This window comes from Aptenodytes patagonicus, chromosome 11 (assembly GCF_965638725.1).
Source record: "Aptenodytes patagonicus chromosome 11, bAptPat1.pri.cur, whole genome shotgun sequence".
Classification (NCBI taxonomy): Eukaryota; Metazoa; Chordata; class Aves; order Sphenisciformes; family Spheniscidae; genus Aptenodytes; species Aptenodytes patagonicus.
The window spans coordinates 10,490,265-10,507,367 of NC_134959.1; the positions used below are offsets into that span (position 1 = coordinate 10,490,265).

Here is a 17,103-nt window from a genome sequence, read left to right on the forward strand (position 1 = left end):
TCCACTATCAGACCCTTCTGAACCAAATCATGTAAATAAAAGTGGCTCTTTCCTTCAATTCTTCTGAAGAACTCAGACTGACAAAAACATTTAAATGGAAGAATAAAACCTCTGAAAGTTTTACCTATTTTATATCTTTAAACAGGGATGCAACGGGATTTTATTTTTTACAGTGAATTTTGAAAATTTACCTAAACTTCTCTCTATGCTTCAAAGTGTTCCATGATATCACACAGCATAAAAGAGCAGCAGTGACAAGCAATGCATCTGACCTTTTTGAAGCATTTCAAAACGTTGAAATCAGCCACTCTTAATGTAGATACATGTTATCCAGTCAAGCCTACTTGTTGATTTTATGATACTTTGCATGTTTCAGAGCAGAAGGAAAGAGAAGAGCATTTTGTTGTCTTTGTAGGTGTCACTAGTACATTTCATTCAGTGTCTTGGCAAAAAAGCATTTTTAAGTAATTCTTTGTCTAAATATGTATTTCAGTAGACAGAGACAGAACACTGCCTGCAAAACATGACTATCAGTACCATATAGGAGCAAAAGAAAAAGGAGAATAATATTTTGATGGTCACATTTTTTCCTTTGGAAAGCCTGGCCAGTACCAGGCTTTCCGGACCATTGCAAAGTCTGCTGCAAATCTTCCTCAAAAGAAACCAGCGGCAAGTGACGGAGAGGTGGCAGTGGATCCCCAAACACCAATTGGCTTTACCTACGGAAGCTGTACTACAGCTGTGTGCAGGCCTGGGAGCTGCATTGCCCTTCACAGGGACTTGATACAGCCAAGGGAAGGGCAGTGTCTGGAATCCCAGAAGATGCTTCATGCCGATTCCCATGCATGACTGCATTTTCAGGCACTAACTGGTCACTTTCTTCAGTAAGGAACCTGTAGTGTTACAAAGGACCTTGACCTCTAGTAATTGCATTAGTGTGATGTAAATAATAGATGCTGGACTTGGTATGCACAGTAACAGAGAACCTCACTTTGTGCAGAAACCTCTTTTATTAGGCATGATCCTTTTCACTGAAATTTTGCTACCCACAAATCTAGCCTTTGTTCATAGACCTGAACTTCTCACACACTCATATGATAAATGCATACAAGTTGGAGATGCACACTAGCAGCAACAGCAGAGGTAAACTGCAGATGTGAGAGTTTAATCTTGCATGGTACGCAAGCACCCTATCTCCACATAAGGACTAAACTACATCTTCAACCAGTATTAGTTAGCAGAGTTATCAGAGGCTCATCTCCACTAAATCTCTTAGAGGTATTTTCACTGAAAAAAAAATTGTTTTTACACTGATAAAATGGACTTAAGTTTACCACCCCCACTGAAGGGTATGTAAAAATGAGTATAGTAAATATATAATTGTGTTTAAAAGGAAGCATCATCCAAATTATTAAAATTGCACTTAGATTTTCTGTAAATACTAAGTAATTTTCAACTGTAATCATCATTCAGCACTCCAAAGATTGACACAATTATAATTAATACTTTGATGGGAAGTAATTATATGGTTCTTACTGCTGTATAAATTATACCATTACTGAGTCATATGCACATGATGAGATAAGGTAAGTATGCATTTTTTGCTAAGTAGATGATAGTAAGTATGTATTTTGCTAAAATAACAGAATTCTTTTGCAGTTCAGCAAAATTTTCAATATTCTAAGTATACTATACCCAAAACAACAAAAATTCACAATTTTGCATTGCAAAACTGCTGGCAGGCACTGCCAGAATGTAGGCTATATTTCACATTTTTAACAGACAGAACTATTCCTCTGTATAAAGTACTAGTGTAAACAGTTTTGTGGTATGCAAAGTATCCTGCAATAAGAGAAGCAAAACTCCACACGATCTATTAGGGGCCAGAAATGAAAACCAACATAGAAATGTACCAGTCAGTTTTGTTGGCAGGAAAATAAAAAGTGAAAAAAAGCACAGAGGTTTGTTTATACAGAACAGGACATGCTTTCATGGCTGTGTCTTCCTGCAGCTCTTGGAGACCTGCCTGGAGCAGGGTAAGGCACTGGGACCAGACCTGCATACTTCAGGCTGCTATTGAGGAGGTGGAGGGGGAAATCTAATAAACGAATATTAGAAGGCAAATGTGATTCCCCCCCACCCCCAAAAGTGAGTCTCTCTTTTACCTGTAACATGGCAAACCTGAAGGTTCTTCTGACGACAAGCACAGAGGGCTTTTCACATCTGGCAGGCAAGCCTCTACTCTGTTACAGATGCTTACAGTTTCTGTGCATTTTGGGAAATCCTTTCAACCTGCTTGGCTTTCAACCTGACAGGGACTTCATGACCTTCCACTAACTTTCTATCCGTGGTTTACAAAATAATCTAATTTTAAGTAGGCCTCTGATGAAAATGGGAGATTTGTATTTTACCTCAGGATAGAAATGCATTACTAAGATTATAGAAAACTAATCAAAGTCTTTTCTTCATTTGATAGTAGTTATGCATCCTTAGCATTGCTATTTGGATTGTATGTAGCAGCATTACTTACAAATAGTTGTCTACTCCCTCTTGTGGTATACCGCTTTATAAAGTCAAGTCATCTCGTTATCACACTACAGAGTTCACAATGAGGGACTTGTCCATCAAAATAATCCCAGCTTCTTTGTCACACAGATATGGAAACCAACCAAAACATACACTTGCATACTGTAGCATTTTTCTAAGTTACCACGAAATAGGTTGTGGCATTCATTATAAACAAATATCTTTAAAAAACAAACTGTGAATTAAAAGTAGAGTATGCTACCTTCAGTGATACCTTACCACAATCGCTTGCAAGAGTGGCTTAGGATTTTCTACTCTTGTTAATCTTTTTAACTAGGTGATATCCAACAAAGTTGGGGGAAAAAAGCTTATAAACCCAATCCATATACCTCTGCAAACAGATAATACTAGAAAGAGAAGTTTATAGCTCTAAAGCTGTAACAGCTTCCGCTGCTACTACTGGAACAGTGTTGAGATTCTTGTAATGATGCAATAAGAACATGTTTTCATTTCTTGGAGAATATTTAAGATCCCGCATAAATCTCAGAAAAGTTGACAGAGTGTCTCCTGATGGTCCCCTTAAGAAATTCATATCCTCCTATCAGATTTTATCCTAAACTTTCACATAATTTTAATGTCAGTGCCAAAACAGTCTTAACACAGGCCTTTTGTTTATTACACGATTAATATCAGAAAGAAACTGGACATGCTGTTTCTTGCTATGTGATAACAATACTGTATTTCTGTAGTCATCTCTTTTGCTTCGATTTTTAGTATACTGATCTTTACACAAAACTTTTAGTAAAGAACATACATGTATTTGATATAGCTTCTGTGCTTTTTATTGCGTCTGTATCACTTTGGTACTACCCACAGCCTTTAGCCTCCTGTTAATCAGGCAACTAAGCAACTGTTGACTAAGCAACATCATGCTTCAGCCACTTACATTTGGATTGTACATTTGTCAGAGATCACAAGAATAAGCAGCCATCGGAGTAGTCAGGTCTCTCCTGCTATGGGGGACGAGTCACTGTGTGCCCAGCCAGGATCAGCCCAGCTCAGCAAGAGCAGGAAGGGAAGAGTCTGCAGTACTGCTGCAGTGAAAGTTATTACCCTTGAAATACTCTCAGGCATTTCAAGAAGCATCAGAAACCCTCACAAACACATTCATAGGTACCTCTGAAAATTACTAAAGTCAGGAGACAGGAAAATGGCAACATACCACCAAGGAAAAAGAGGAAAAGGGCAACATACCGCCAAGGAAAAAGAGGAAAAGCCAGGAAATAACAGGCCAATCTTCCCAGAAATATTCAAACAGATCATTTTTTAGCACAGCAAAATGAGTAACTGTATTTCCTGAATGGAAACCACATGAAACTGATCTTACTGGTCATGGTACAGTCTGACAAATCATTCCCCTCCTTAAACTAGATAAATACTCTCTATGTAAGATTATAACCACAGACTTCTGTAAATTAAAATAATAATCATCATACAAGAGAGTATTTATCAATTGCTCTGTGTTAGTTTGAAAGGGTGCGTCAGGTGGCATCACCTATGTCCTAATGAATATACTGAGTGTTGCTGGATTTCAGAGCTTTGAGAGAGAGAATGGGCCTATTAAAATCAGCAAATTACATTAAACTAGGAGAGGCAGGAGTATGTAGGAGAGCAGGACTGGAATTTGAAGCGACAGAGAAACAGCATGGAAAGAACAAGATGCAATTCAGTGAACACAAATACAATTCCTGCACTTGAGAATTGTAGGCTCAAATTCATAAATGCATGACACAAGAGCGACCTGTTAGACTGCCGGAGAATGTCTGAGAATTAAGCTGAGACAAATATGGGCTAACTATGAGCCAATAATGTCATACTACTAGGAAAAAAGAAGAAAAACCAACAACAGCAGCCTGGGAATATAAACAGCGCTATTATTCTTAAAACATTCAAAATAGCTCTCCACTCGCTACTGCTCTGTTAGGAAACTGAGTCCAGGCTGAGGCTCTACAAATCAAGGAGGCTGACAAACCTGATTGCCTAGAGAAGAGGAACAAGAAAGTTAGAAGGCCTGGTTATTATTTTTCTTGCGTTTGTATGACAGAGAATAGAAGCTGTTCTCCATTGCCATATAGAAATGAGATAGTAGAATTGAGGGGAAATGGAGAATTAGTATTTTATAAATTGTAGAGAAAGAAAGATTCCATATGTTATCAGGAATGGAATGGCCAAGTTTCAGTCCTCTCCTTCTAATGGAGTTTTCCATGTCCTTTCTTTATCACTGTCTGACAGTGTCTGACACTGGTTCACGGCCTGGGAATTGGCAGTTATACTTTTGTCACTTAATATTAGCAGCTTTCCAAACCCTAGATGCTCTGCCAATACCCTCTGGAAAAAGAGGATTCTCGTAGCCCAGACCACATTAGTGACGCTGAGAACTACATGATTTCTAACACCATACTGTTGCCACAGCAAAAAGCTATTGGTGAAAATACTCATCACCACAATTATATCCAAGCACCTCCAGCTCTAACTCCACTGAAGTGATGTGCTACATGTGAAGTGGAAATTGTAGATAGATCAGAAACTAAATCCATGTTTTCTGAATCCCCGACAGCATCACATGCATTAAAACTTACTCTCACAGCTAGCAAAGTTCATATTCATTTCCCTTGTCCTCAGCTCACAGTAATGTATGCTTGAACACTGGCTACTGAACTCATAAGCGTACAGTAAATTCACAGCTCGGATTTCAGACAGATCCATATGCATATATATTCTCACTTCCATTAAAGCAAGAAAAAGTAACAAGCAAAATAGCTTCCATGCCCAGCAGAGGCACAAACAAAGTTAAAGCTTTAAGGAACCTGTAAGTATCCATGGTGGTCCATTCATGTTTTGGGTCCAATGCCTTGATTCTCTTTATTTGTTCTCCTGCATCTCCTATCAATATTGTTTCAATAACCCTCCTCTGCCTAAATCAGCCCAACTACAATGAAAAAAAGAGTCAGGTATATAGCCTGATGCAGTTCACCGGGTATTGGCATTGTGTCTTTTGAACTCCAGGGAAATAGCAACAGCTTGCATGCACAGCTGGAAGTGGCCATTCCTTTCTACTGAATTCCTCTTCTCTCCTAGGACTAATGACCAGGCTTTTGCCTTGCTGTAGTCTTTAAAAAAAAAAAAAATATTTTTGATAGATTCTGTCTTCTGTCACACTCCAAATGGACCTAATACATTCACAATGGAGAGACTTTTTTTTTTTAATTTAAATTCAAATGACAATGAAGCAGTTAAAGAACCCTGAAAAAATTAAGATTTTTTTGTCACAGCTTTGCTCTTAGCAGGATTTTGTGTTTCTGCAAGAGATTGAAATCAGTAATAAACAAAATTAACACACCTAGAAAAGAGCAAAACTTCTTTGCAAAACATTTCAAAATCTCATTGGAGAAGGAGGAGCAAGATGGGAAACCTCATAGCTCAGGGAACTGCAACTGGACTTTCAGGCACCTGGGTCATGGGCAAGTACTCTGCCCTGTTGGCAGTGATGGGATTGGTACCACACACGCACACCCCCAGAGAAGTGATTAAGCTTCTCTTTTAGAGAACAGGCTTTTAAGGTATTAGGACCTTCAAAACACAGAACATAAACCCCCATCCTTGGAGGCTGTACTAGGAAACTAATTCAGAGAATAAGAACACAGTGATAGCTGGAAAGATGAAACAACTCGGTATTTACTATATTATGCAAATATGCTTTACTGAAAAGTGAAACACTCAAAAGAACCAGCAACAAAGCAAGATTCCTTGTATCATTCTACTAAAGCGCACCAGGCTTTAACAAAATGCAGCTATTCTATATGTTAACAAGAACTGCAAAGGTTAAGAATCCAATCCCCCCTCCCCCCCCCCATGGGAACAGGTGTGCAGAAACATGAAATCCAACCCTCTCGTTTGGGTCAATAAAGTTTTGCATATGGCAAGAAGAGAGCTGAGCCGCCTGCAGGCACCCTACTAAGACTACAGCCAAGCTTGTCTGTGTATGCATGCACATATGGTAGGGGAGGAAACTCAGACATTGCAGCAGATGGCCAGATGGCCTCATTTTAACATGTGGTGGTAGTATGGGGATTTGTCCCCCCTTCCCTCTTGGCTAGATCAGCAATTTTTATACAGCAATTATCCATACACAAATTCTACAAAACTATTTCCTAATAACATTTCACTTGGAACGACAATCAAAAGCATATGTTTTTGCGAAGCCCTCTTACCTGGAAAGTTAGAGAGAAAACCAGTTTGTTTGCAACATCACACAGACACTTTCCACAAGAAAGAAATATGACTGTGGCCAAGTAAGCCTGAGATTTCCCTTAATCAGGAGAAGCCATACATTCCCAGTGGTTAAAGGTGAGACAGATACTCATTTTAAAATCTATCATATAATGAAGACAATCTATAATAAGATGAGCCATTAAAAAAACCATCAAGTCAAATTCACACTTGCATCAAGTCAAGTCAGTGGAGACACCGCTGAAGACACCAGCCCGGCTGATCTACAACAAAAAATAAGGTCATGGGAGGCCAATGCCAGCACTAATTTGTGAAATCACACAAGCAACACAACATTGTAGCGGCCATAGAAAGTGACTCTAAAATTCAGATTCCAAAAATCAAGATTAACAAAATCATCTGGATCAAAGTCACGTTTGTTTTCCAGCTGATGGACCTGACCTCCATTTCAAACCCATCCTAGGATGCTTTTCAGCCACCACAGCAGAAGACACAAGCCTCTTCCAGCTGATCGTTACCCAAACCTAGTCCAGGAATTCAGAGGCAACATACAATAAAAAGAATAACAAAACAGGCACAAGGAACGCACTGTGCTACAGATGGTCTCGTTTCACAGCACAATTACCATTAGGGCAGCTTTCACCCTCACACCAGCCCTTGAGCACGGGGCCTCGCCCACAGCAGACACCTCCCTCCGGGGGATCGTGGCCGGCCGGGAGAGCAGACGGGGCCACGGCGGAGGAAAGAGGCAGGACAGGGCTCGAGGAGGTCGGTAACACAGCGCTGCCGGAGCCGCGGAGCGGGAAACGAGGTATCTTACCTCAGCGCAGTGGTGGCAGCGACGGCGCAGCCGCCCTCACGCGACACCTCCTCCCTCGCGCGACACCGCCACGCGCCCGTACTGAGGCGACGACGGCCCGCGCGCAGGGCCGTGCACCGCCCCGCGCGGCACCACCCCCTCCACCCTCCCGCCTTTCGCTTTCAGTTCGCCGGGGCGCCCGCCCCCCGCCCTGACTGACACGGCGAGACACCACTGACCGCCCGGCGCGGCGGCGTAGTGGCCAATGGCGGGCCGAGCGGCGCCGTGGCCGGGCGGGGGCAGCGCCAGCGGGCGGCCCGGCCGGTCTGACGCCGCCATGAAGGAGCCGGCGGCGGCTGAGGAGGAGGTGTTGCGGGACTACCTGGCCTACTATGCGGCCCGAGGGGCGGAGGGGGAGCTGACGGTGTGCGACGAGGCCTCCCTGAAGGCGAGGGCGCGACGGCTACTGGGCCCGCGGCAGCGCGGCGCCCTGGACGTGTGCAGCGTGGCGGAGCGGTGCCGGCGGGCCCGGGGCGAGCGGGGCGGCAGCGTCCTCCGCGACTTGCTCAAGGCGCTGGAGGTACTGGAGCTGCTCTGCGTCAACTTGCTCCTCTCCCCGTGGCGGAAGGAGATCAGGTCGCTGAAGGTAGGGAAGCGCCGTGGAGCTCGGGCGGGGGTGTGCAGCCAGCCCCGGGGAGGACTTGTCCGGCCTCAGGGCCTGGCGGCTGCGGGGTTTCAAAGCCTCTTCCCCAGGCCTGTGGCGCAGGAGGCACGGCAGCGGTGCCCGCGCCCCGGGGAGTTAGGAGCAGCGTTTAGGAGCCCATTTGGAACGGGTTAGGGGTGCCCTGAGCGGTGCGAGGATGCTGCGAGGTGTTCGTTGGCCTGTGCAGGCCTTGTCCTCGCCGAGGCCGGGCCTTCAGGGCCTTCCCAGGAGTGCTGAGCAGTTCAAGGGTTTAGAAACAGAGACTTTCAGTTATTGTGAGACGGTAGAGAAGTAAAAAGGTACAATGAAAGGCTTAGACTCTCATTACTCTGAGTTTTAACCTTCATTTGCCTATAAGGAGGGGATGCTTTTTAGCATTAGTTATCACTCTTGCTAACAGTTTGATGCCAAAGGTCAGGTGGGCCAGTCTCTCTGGTCCAGTAATTTTACCACCTATCTTAGCTCTGGTGACTGCAGCTGGTCAAGTGGGTAGGAAAACCCCCTTTGAAAGAGGAAACGCTGTTGCTTTTTGCAACAAGGTGGTCAAGGTTACCCTGCTTCCCTAAGCACAGTGAACACCTCTCATTGCCCAGAAGAGACAGCAATCTTCAATACATGCAGAATCTACTTGTATTTAAACAAAATCCTTGAACATCCAAAATGCAAACTTAATTTCCCTTACTACAGCAACAGGTGACGGTGAGGAAAAACCCCTTCTTTCCTTCTTCCTGCCCTTAGATTTCATGTACAGATTCCTATTCTCCTCATTCATCTCCCTAAAACAGGGCAAAGCATAAGATATTCAGGTCTACAGTTAGCAGGCTCAGCTTTTCATGACACAAGAATCTTAGGCTTTATTAAAATCAAATTTTGAAGACCACCATGGGTAATCCAAAGTGCAAGACAGCCTGCTGAAGGCCTGAAATAATTCTACTGCAAGGCACAAGTTGGAGAACAACCAGTATCTTGTGTACATACAGGCTTGATAAAAAGTTACTGGTCGTATGTGGAATACTACTTCACATATTTCCTGCCTCTCACCCACTCTGATGTCACTCCCCCCCTGCCCCGCAGTGCCTGCTCCTTACTTCCCCTCTAGAAGGGACAGAAGCTGGGGAGTGAAAGGCACTGTTGACAACTTTATCTGAGAATGGACTGAGGCTCAGTCCTACATTATACTATGGCCTTTTAGGTTGATGGCCTTTTTGGGCGTCAGTTTTGTTCTCCCCCAAGCTTGTGCTTGTGAGACCAATGCTTAGGTCTCAGCCTTAGGAAGTAGGTAAGTCAGTCTCAAGCTGGGCAGCCTAAAAATAAAGGTACCCCGATTCTGGAAGTCTTGACTTTGCATTCCTACCTCCATTCTGTTCTGACTTGCCTGGAGCTGGTCATGCTTAGGTCAACATAGTCTCTCCTATCATAGTATTTCAAACAAAACCAAAACCCACTTCCAGTTTACAAACTAGGCCTTGTGCCTGGGGTAGCTCCAAAACCAAGCAAATGTTGAACAATTTTTTAAGCTGTTACACAGCAGCAGCATTTTATTCATGTTTTGCAGACAGCTTGTGCAAAGAGAGCATGTTTTGGCAATATTTCTGCTAGAATAGTCTCCCTTCAAAAAGGTGCTTTCAAAGAAATGGCAACTTAATTCGGGGGTAGTAAAGTTACAGCAGGAGTCTGAACCATGGAAAAAGAAAATGTTACAGTCTTGTCACCAGTTAAGAAGTACAATTAACAGTGAGTGCATCGTGTCTCTTTCTTTAGGAAAAGATTAGACCTCAATGATTTATTCTATGAATCTTTGTTTGTTTAAAAATCTTCCATTCTTCAGTAGAGCACATAAGACATTTCTGAGTTTCTCTAGTTTGACTAAAATGATTTTCTTACTTTCTTCCTTTTTGAATATTGATGCTGTTAGCCAATATATCAGCAGGTTTAAACTGGCATAACTTCACTGAAATTAACATGCTATAGCAAAGCTGTAACGCTTGAGAGGCTGACAAAATAATGCTGATAGAAAAGCCTCACTCCAATTCAAAATTCAGACTTTTAGGAACTTTTTTTTTTTTAAGATTTAATTAATTTTTGAAGTACTTTTGATTTTTAGGAGTCCTTCACGCTTCCCTCCACCCCACCCCCTCAGTGTTCATCTGTTTTTCAATGTTGCATTCTGTTTCAGACATTCACCGGTAATTTTGTCTACTATATTCAATCTGTGCTGCCAGATGACATTGTGAAAACAGTACTGGAGAAAATAGGTTACATTGCAACAACAGCAACAGAGTTTTCACTTGTCAAAAAGAGAAACAATGAGGAAACAAAGCAGACTGCATTTGAAATATTCCTGGCAAGAATTGAGTGTGAAACCATCCTCGAAATGACAAATGAGGAAAAACATGGCAATTTGGAGAAGACCCTACAGAAGAGAACACAAATGCACCGGCATCATGGAGATAAGGACAAAGAGGATCAGACACCCCAGAGAGAAGACGCTGAACATCTAGAAAATAAAGAAAACAGTGAGACATCTTTGTGCCTTGCTACTCAACAGAAGTCTTCAAGTAATAGCAATATATCCTTTGAAGCTGCTGGGAATCTGAAGATCAAAGATGACATGCCTCAGTTAGCAGTTACTCAATCCACTAACAGGCTTCAGGAACAGCAAAGGCAAGTCATTAACACCATACATTTTCCGGGCAAATGCTCAGACAGCGAGGACTTCTTGATCAAATATAGTGACATTGTCATAAGACAAACACCTATTTTCAGTGAGAATCTTTCTCCAAAAGCTTTTGAAAAAAAGCCAAGAGCCAGTCTAAGTGAAGAATGTGTTTTGGCAATCACTACAGAGTCAACTGCAAATGAGATAAGGCCTGTGCCACTCTCACCAGGAGCAAGCGGTCCACCAGCCTTTGCAATATTTGCTGACAGCTCTTGTGACAGCAAAAACACTTTGGAGTACAAAGCTCAAGAAGTCCCCGAAGAATCAATTGAAGCAGAAATTAATGATGCCATAAATTGCATAGACCCAGACCCAGCAGATGAACCCAATGAGCTGAAGTCTCTGCCGTACAAGGACATTGCATCTGTCCAAAACTGCAGTGTCCCTAGGGAAGAGGAAGTTTGTGAGCTGTCTTTAACTTTCACAAAACTACAAATCAAGGACACTCAGGAAGACCTTATGTATCCAGTAGAGGAAACTGGCCAACCTGAGTCAGTATCATATGCAAGTACAAGTGACAGGCATGTAAGAGAATTTAATCACTCCAAAATAAAACATACATATCTGACTAATGCTCAGATGCAGAACAGAGCAGCTGCGCATATTGAGCCATCTTCAGATCTATGCTATACTACTGGGAACATGGAGGATTCTACTACTGGTTCTGATAGCAAGAGACTACTAATGGATACTCCTAATGCACATACAGCTTCTGAGTGCTTCAGGCACATTAGAGAGCCCCCTAACCTCACCTACATTCCACCACAAAGTATTGATGTTCGGTCTTCACGCATAAGAAGGACCAGCACACAGGGCAGAAGGAACCTATTGCAGCCTGAACGTGACTCTCCTGAATCCAGTGAAGTAAAGCTGGAGAACTATAATTCAAAAGTAAATGAAATCCAGGAGCCTTATGTCATTATTGACAAAACCGACCAAGGAATGTTATGCCATCACACTTGATTCTACCAGTGCTTTATTTGTAATCTGCCTGGTTTTTTTTCCTCTCACTTGTGGCCTTGATCATCTTTTCAAGGAGATGATTAGCTTTGTCAAAACAGTTTAAAAACAAAAAAAACACACCACCGCTTTTGGACAGTAAAAAAGGGAAGTAGTTAAGCAAATTCTTCATGGCCACTTCTCATCTGGAACCTTCGGCACTGAAACCTGAATGGTCACCTTTCTAAAGCATAGGCAACTTCCATAAATTTAAATCCATTTAATTCATTAGCCAGATTCCTTCTGGCTGTACTTAATGCCAGACAGGTTTCTTCAGTTAAGTATACTTGGTTTCTTCAGTTAAGCATACTTCTACTTTTTTCTTTTTTTTTTTTTCTTTACAGACCTATTCCTGGGGTATTCTTTGAGTATAGCATGCTGTACAATGATAGAAACAGGTAAATGTTTCTAAACTGGAAGACCCAACTTCATAGCTTTACAAATGCTATATATAAGTGTGTTTCTGTTAACTCATTACATTCCTATGAAGCTGTGCTCTGAGCTAATCTTGCTCCTGTTTTCACTTGAAAATAAGTTTAGAAAGTTTGATAACGTTCCTTTAGGTTTAAAGAAGGAAACAGCCCTGTGAACAGTTTTGGGTTTATTTTTGCATTAGGAGCAACAGCTTAGATCTTATAGAGGCAATAACCTGTATTACAGGTTTTATACCTTTCTCCACTTGTTACCAAAACTTTTTTGTGGCCGCCACCACAAATTTCAAGAGAAGCACTGAGTATCATAATCGTTCACTGCTACCAGAAGAGGGAGATCCAGCTACTGCTGCCATTTCCCTTGCCCCTGTTCCTGCCACTTAACTGCACCAGCTCTGGAGTTCACTGGACTCTTCTGTAAGCCAGTTCATCTCACTGAAATGAAGGGAAAAAACTGCCATTCTCTGCCATTTTAGTGGCAGGAAAAAAATCAGATCAGAGAAGGGTCCCAGTGAGCATTAGAGCCAGGATAAGGGATATCCTGTAGGTGCAAGTGCTGTGTGAAAAGCATTGTGCTGAGAAGGAAAGAGAGCAGTATTGTTAGATCAGATCAACCGTAAGCTGGAGTCCCAGCATTGAGAACCTCTGTCATACACAACATTTAATTTAGAAAAGCACACAGTCATTGGTACTGTATTTCAGCACAATCTTCAATGCTTTATACACTTGTTACCTAGAAAGACCGTTTAATACTGCTTCAAGTAACTTCTCCAGTAGCACTTCAATGCTAAGAATGTTTTGTTGTTTCATGTATAGTTAAAATATTAGCCGAAATTAATTTAGTATAAATTGTTTATAATTGACTTTCATCTCCCAAAAATTCAGAGGAGCACATGGATTACACTAGAAAAACCTCAGGAGCTAAAATGTAAAGATCTGCTTTTTGAACAACTAATTGTTCAAGTCCTGTCATCACCTGATTCCAGCAGTGTAGGAGGAATAAAACTGACCAAGCTAACATCAAGTGACAGGACTGCCTTCAGCTTTGAGTGGGGTTGGGAGAAACAGGTATTATGAACATGCACACACAAATTAATACTTCTGTGCTGGGTCTGGCTAGGATTGAGATAACTTTCTTAATAGCAGCCCCTGGGGTGGTGTGTTGGAGATTTGTGGCTAAAATTGTTGATAATACACCAGTGTTTTGGCTATTGCCGAGCAGTGCTTGCACAGTATCACAGCTTTCTCTTTTTTCTAACTATACCCCCCACCCCTCAGTGAATAAACTGGGAGAGGACACAGCTGGGACAGCTGACCTGAACTGGCCAAAAGGATATACTATACCATGTAACATCATGCTCAGCAATAAAACTGGGGTAGCAGGAAAAGGTGGCATTTTTTGTCTACCAAGGTGGCCATTGCACAGAGACTGGCCGGGCATCGGTCAGCTTGTGGGAGTTGGTGAGTTACTGCCATTGCATCACTTGGGTTTTTTCCGCCTTCTTTCCTTCGCTTATTAAACCTCTATCTCAAACCAAAAGCTCTCTTTATTTTGCTCTTCCTATTCTCCCCTGTCCTGCTGGGGAAGGGGGGAGCAAGCAGCTGTGTAGGCACTGAGCTGCTGCCTGGGTCAACCCCCCACAACCTCCTTGCTCTTTTTTCAAGTACCAATTTGTTCTTCCTAACCATTTTGGTTTTTATAAGCTCTATTTTCCCCCTGTGGGGGTTATTAAAATTATGTGTTTTAAATCTCATATTGTGTCAATTATACAGGAACTCTAATTTAAAACTGTGAAAAACCCTTCTCATCACAAATGAAGATGTCTCCTAAGTATTTAGATGACCATCAGTACTACAGGATTCATATACCTAACATCCCATTTTTATCTTTACTGTAGCCACACTAGGAAAAGTATTTAACAGCAACTTATACATGAAAAAACAATACAAAAGGAAACTAAAGACTACCACTTGAAAAGACAATCTTGGGCATCTAACTCCATTAATGCCATACTGCTGGCCTTCATTAAACTTGTTCAGTTAACATCTACTGTGAGAAACACTCTTACACCTTTAAATAATTTCCCCTGATGGGCCTGTGCACAATTGCTTCTGTCTTCATGGTACCTGGCATACAGAAGATAAGATCTTCACTTTGCCCCTGTTTGAGCAGGGTTTTGGACCAGCAGCTTCCATGTCCAGGAGCTTATGAACAACCTCACATGGGGAGGACAAAATATACAGAGGGTCTTTCAGAAGAGAGGAAGCATAGCCCTAACTTGCTAACAGTGCACCACAGTCCACAGCTCCACCAAGTCACAGGAACACTGGTGGAGATAGTAATGATGAACAATGCCCACCAAACAGTTAAACTGCACAAAATTTATTAAATATAAAATGGCCATGTTCTGAGAATCTACTTTTTGTTAATGTTTGAGTACCTGCATTGAGGAAGAATCTCCTCTTTATGGCAGATCAGCCAGGACTGGTAAGTCTGTCTGCCTTTGTAGGCAGAGCTACTATGCACTTAAAGTCTCCTGGATATTTTCATCAGAGTTTCTTATTGCTGCAAGAACACCTTTAACTTCTCTTCCTGTAGAAATGGTAGAATTTTGAGGTCTTGTACTAGAAACTACTTTTGTATTTGCAAATTTCTGGGGTTTTAAGAGACAACTTTTTACAGTTAGAGATGCTTGTGAAGAGACAGGATTTGAAAACCAGCTGAAATAAAAGATGTCATATTTAGTAGGCCTTAGGCAGCAGTCCTTTGTGCAACTGCTTCCACATGAGTAAGGTAGAACTGGGTTTAAAATCCTAGTTGTAAATACAGTCAGATCTGAGAAGAGGGGCAGACAAAAGCGACCATAAGATTTCTGACCCCATCTGCCAGTGCCCTCCTGTCCCTGTTGGTAGTAACCACTGCACCTCTCTTTAGCTAATGAACTTAAATAAGAGCAACCACAGCAAGAGGGCTGCCTGGGCCCCTTTCTAAAGGAAGGCAGTTTGTGTTTGTAAAATGTGTGCCTATCCTCTGGTGAGCTGTCAACTTTAATTGTGCTACAGCTGGTCCTGATTTGCCTATGAATTGAATGGGAATTTACTGACTGATTGGATGTCTTTCCATCATAGAGACACAAGGCCAATTCTGTTCCCAAATTTATATGCTACACACAACCACTTCGAATGGCTCAGCTCTCTCAAGCCTTGGATTAGAGAAATTCTTTGATCAGTGCAGACACAGAGCTCAGGCAGCAGACCCGGTAGCTGGGTGATGCTCACTCACACGACCTCTCCCCGCTGGGTCTCTTAAAATAGTCATTTTCCCGCTTACCATTCATATCACACGTACACCCTTGCTCTGTCTGGAGCTAAGATGCTCAAGCAGCATAGCTTTGGTTTAGAACAAACTTTGTTGGTGTCAAAGCCAAGAATGAAAACCAAGTTTCAGTGTTAAAAAAAAAAAAAAACCCACACACCAAACCCCAAAAACACACAATTGGAAAGGATGCAGACACTAAATGAATAAAGACATTACAATTTGCTTCAGAATTATAAATCACCATCTTAAAAAACAATTCCCTGAAACACAAAGCATACCTGAGAGGGTCTGGCAAGGGCTTGCAAAGCACTGATGAAGATAGATGTCTCTGCTGTTCAGAGTCATCTTGCCACAAAGTATTTCTGAAACACTGCCTTATCATTTTTACCTTACTTGTACCTAAGCACTGGGAGAATAACCACCAGTAACCCACCACCACAGCTAAAGGTCCCACCCATTGGAAATTAATTGGCACGGCTCCCTAAGTGAGATAGCTGATTAAATCCCACAAGGCTCCTTTTCACAGCACTGAACAGTAAAAAAACCCTGAAATTAGGATCAGGATGGAATATAGTGACATCTGCAGAGCAGCATACTCACACTGGAAGTCCTAACAGCTCAATACTTTTTCTGGGGGATGCAAGGGAGGAATGTATCACGGTTACCAGGTGGAGGGCTCTAGGGTGGAGCAGAGGATTCAATGCAAAGCCTTCTAGCATAAAAAGAAGTAAAATCAAGTAGTATGTATGCAATACACAGGTAACAAACAGAGCTCCTCTATTCCTTCACTCTCCTTATTGAACCTCGGTATGTGTTCAGACAGAGATCGCTCTTGTAGGTGTATGTTTACACAACACTCAGCAAAGTGGTGCCCTGATCCTGATATAGCACAAAAAATTATCACATGCCAGCCTCTTAAAAAAATGTTAAATGATCAATGAAAAAATTGATCTGGACTAGACAGAAGACTACATTTCTCTTATGTAGGAATTAATCTACCAACTGCTAGTTTTTGTTCTGAAACTAAACTTTTCATTTTCAAAAAAAGCTCTCAACTTTCTGTCAGCCCTCTCAAATGCTGGGGGGGGCAGAAGGGCAAACACCACCATAATTTTCACCTGACTTCATCCTGCTTTAGAAATGCACAATGTTTACTTAAACCTCCACACGCTACAGGAAGGACTGGATTCTCCAAGTCCTGAAGCAGGACAGTAACTTGCTAGGAGAGCCATTATTCAGGAGTGGGACAGAGACCTTCAGGCCTGAATCTTTTAATAGCAACTGATGGCAGAATACCTAGCACTTCCTACAGTCTCT

The 17,103-nt window shown here is 42.2% G+C and overlaps 2 protein-coding genes across 2 annotated transcripts in view; both read left to right on the top strand.

Moving 5' to 3' along the window:
- The window catches only part of BEAN1 (brain expressed associated with NEDD4 1), a 64,532-nt gene extending 61,187 nt beyond the window's left edge, over positions 1–3,345 (top strand). Inside the window, 1 exon segment of the mRNA XM_076349105.1 lies at positions 1–3,345. Coding sequence (XP_076205220.1) covers positions 1–35 — 35 coding nt within the window. The 3' untranslated portion in view covers positions 36–3,345.
- Positions 3,346–7,880: 4,535 nt separating this feature from the next.
- Positions 7,881–12,542, top strand: LOC143165636 (uncharacterized). Its single transcript, XM_076349209.1, has 2 exons — positions 7,881–8,261; positions 10,495–12,542. Exons 1-2 carry the CDS (start codon positions 7,881–7,883, stop codon positions 11,998–12,000), a joined length of 1,887 nt encoding a protein of 628 aa, XP_076205324.1. The 3' UTR covers positions 12,001–12,542.
- The last annotated feature ends 4,561 nt before the right edge of the window (positions 12,543–17,103 follow it).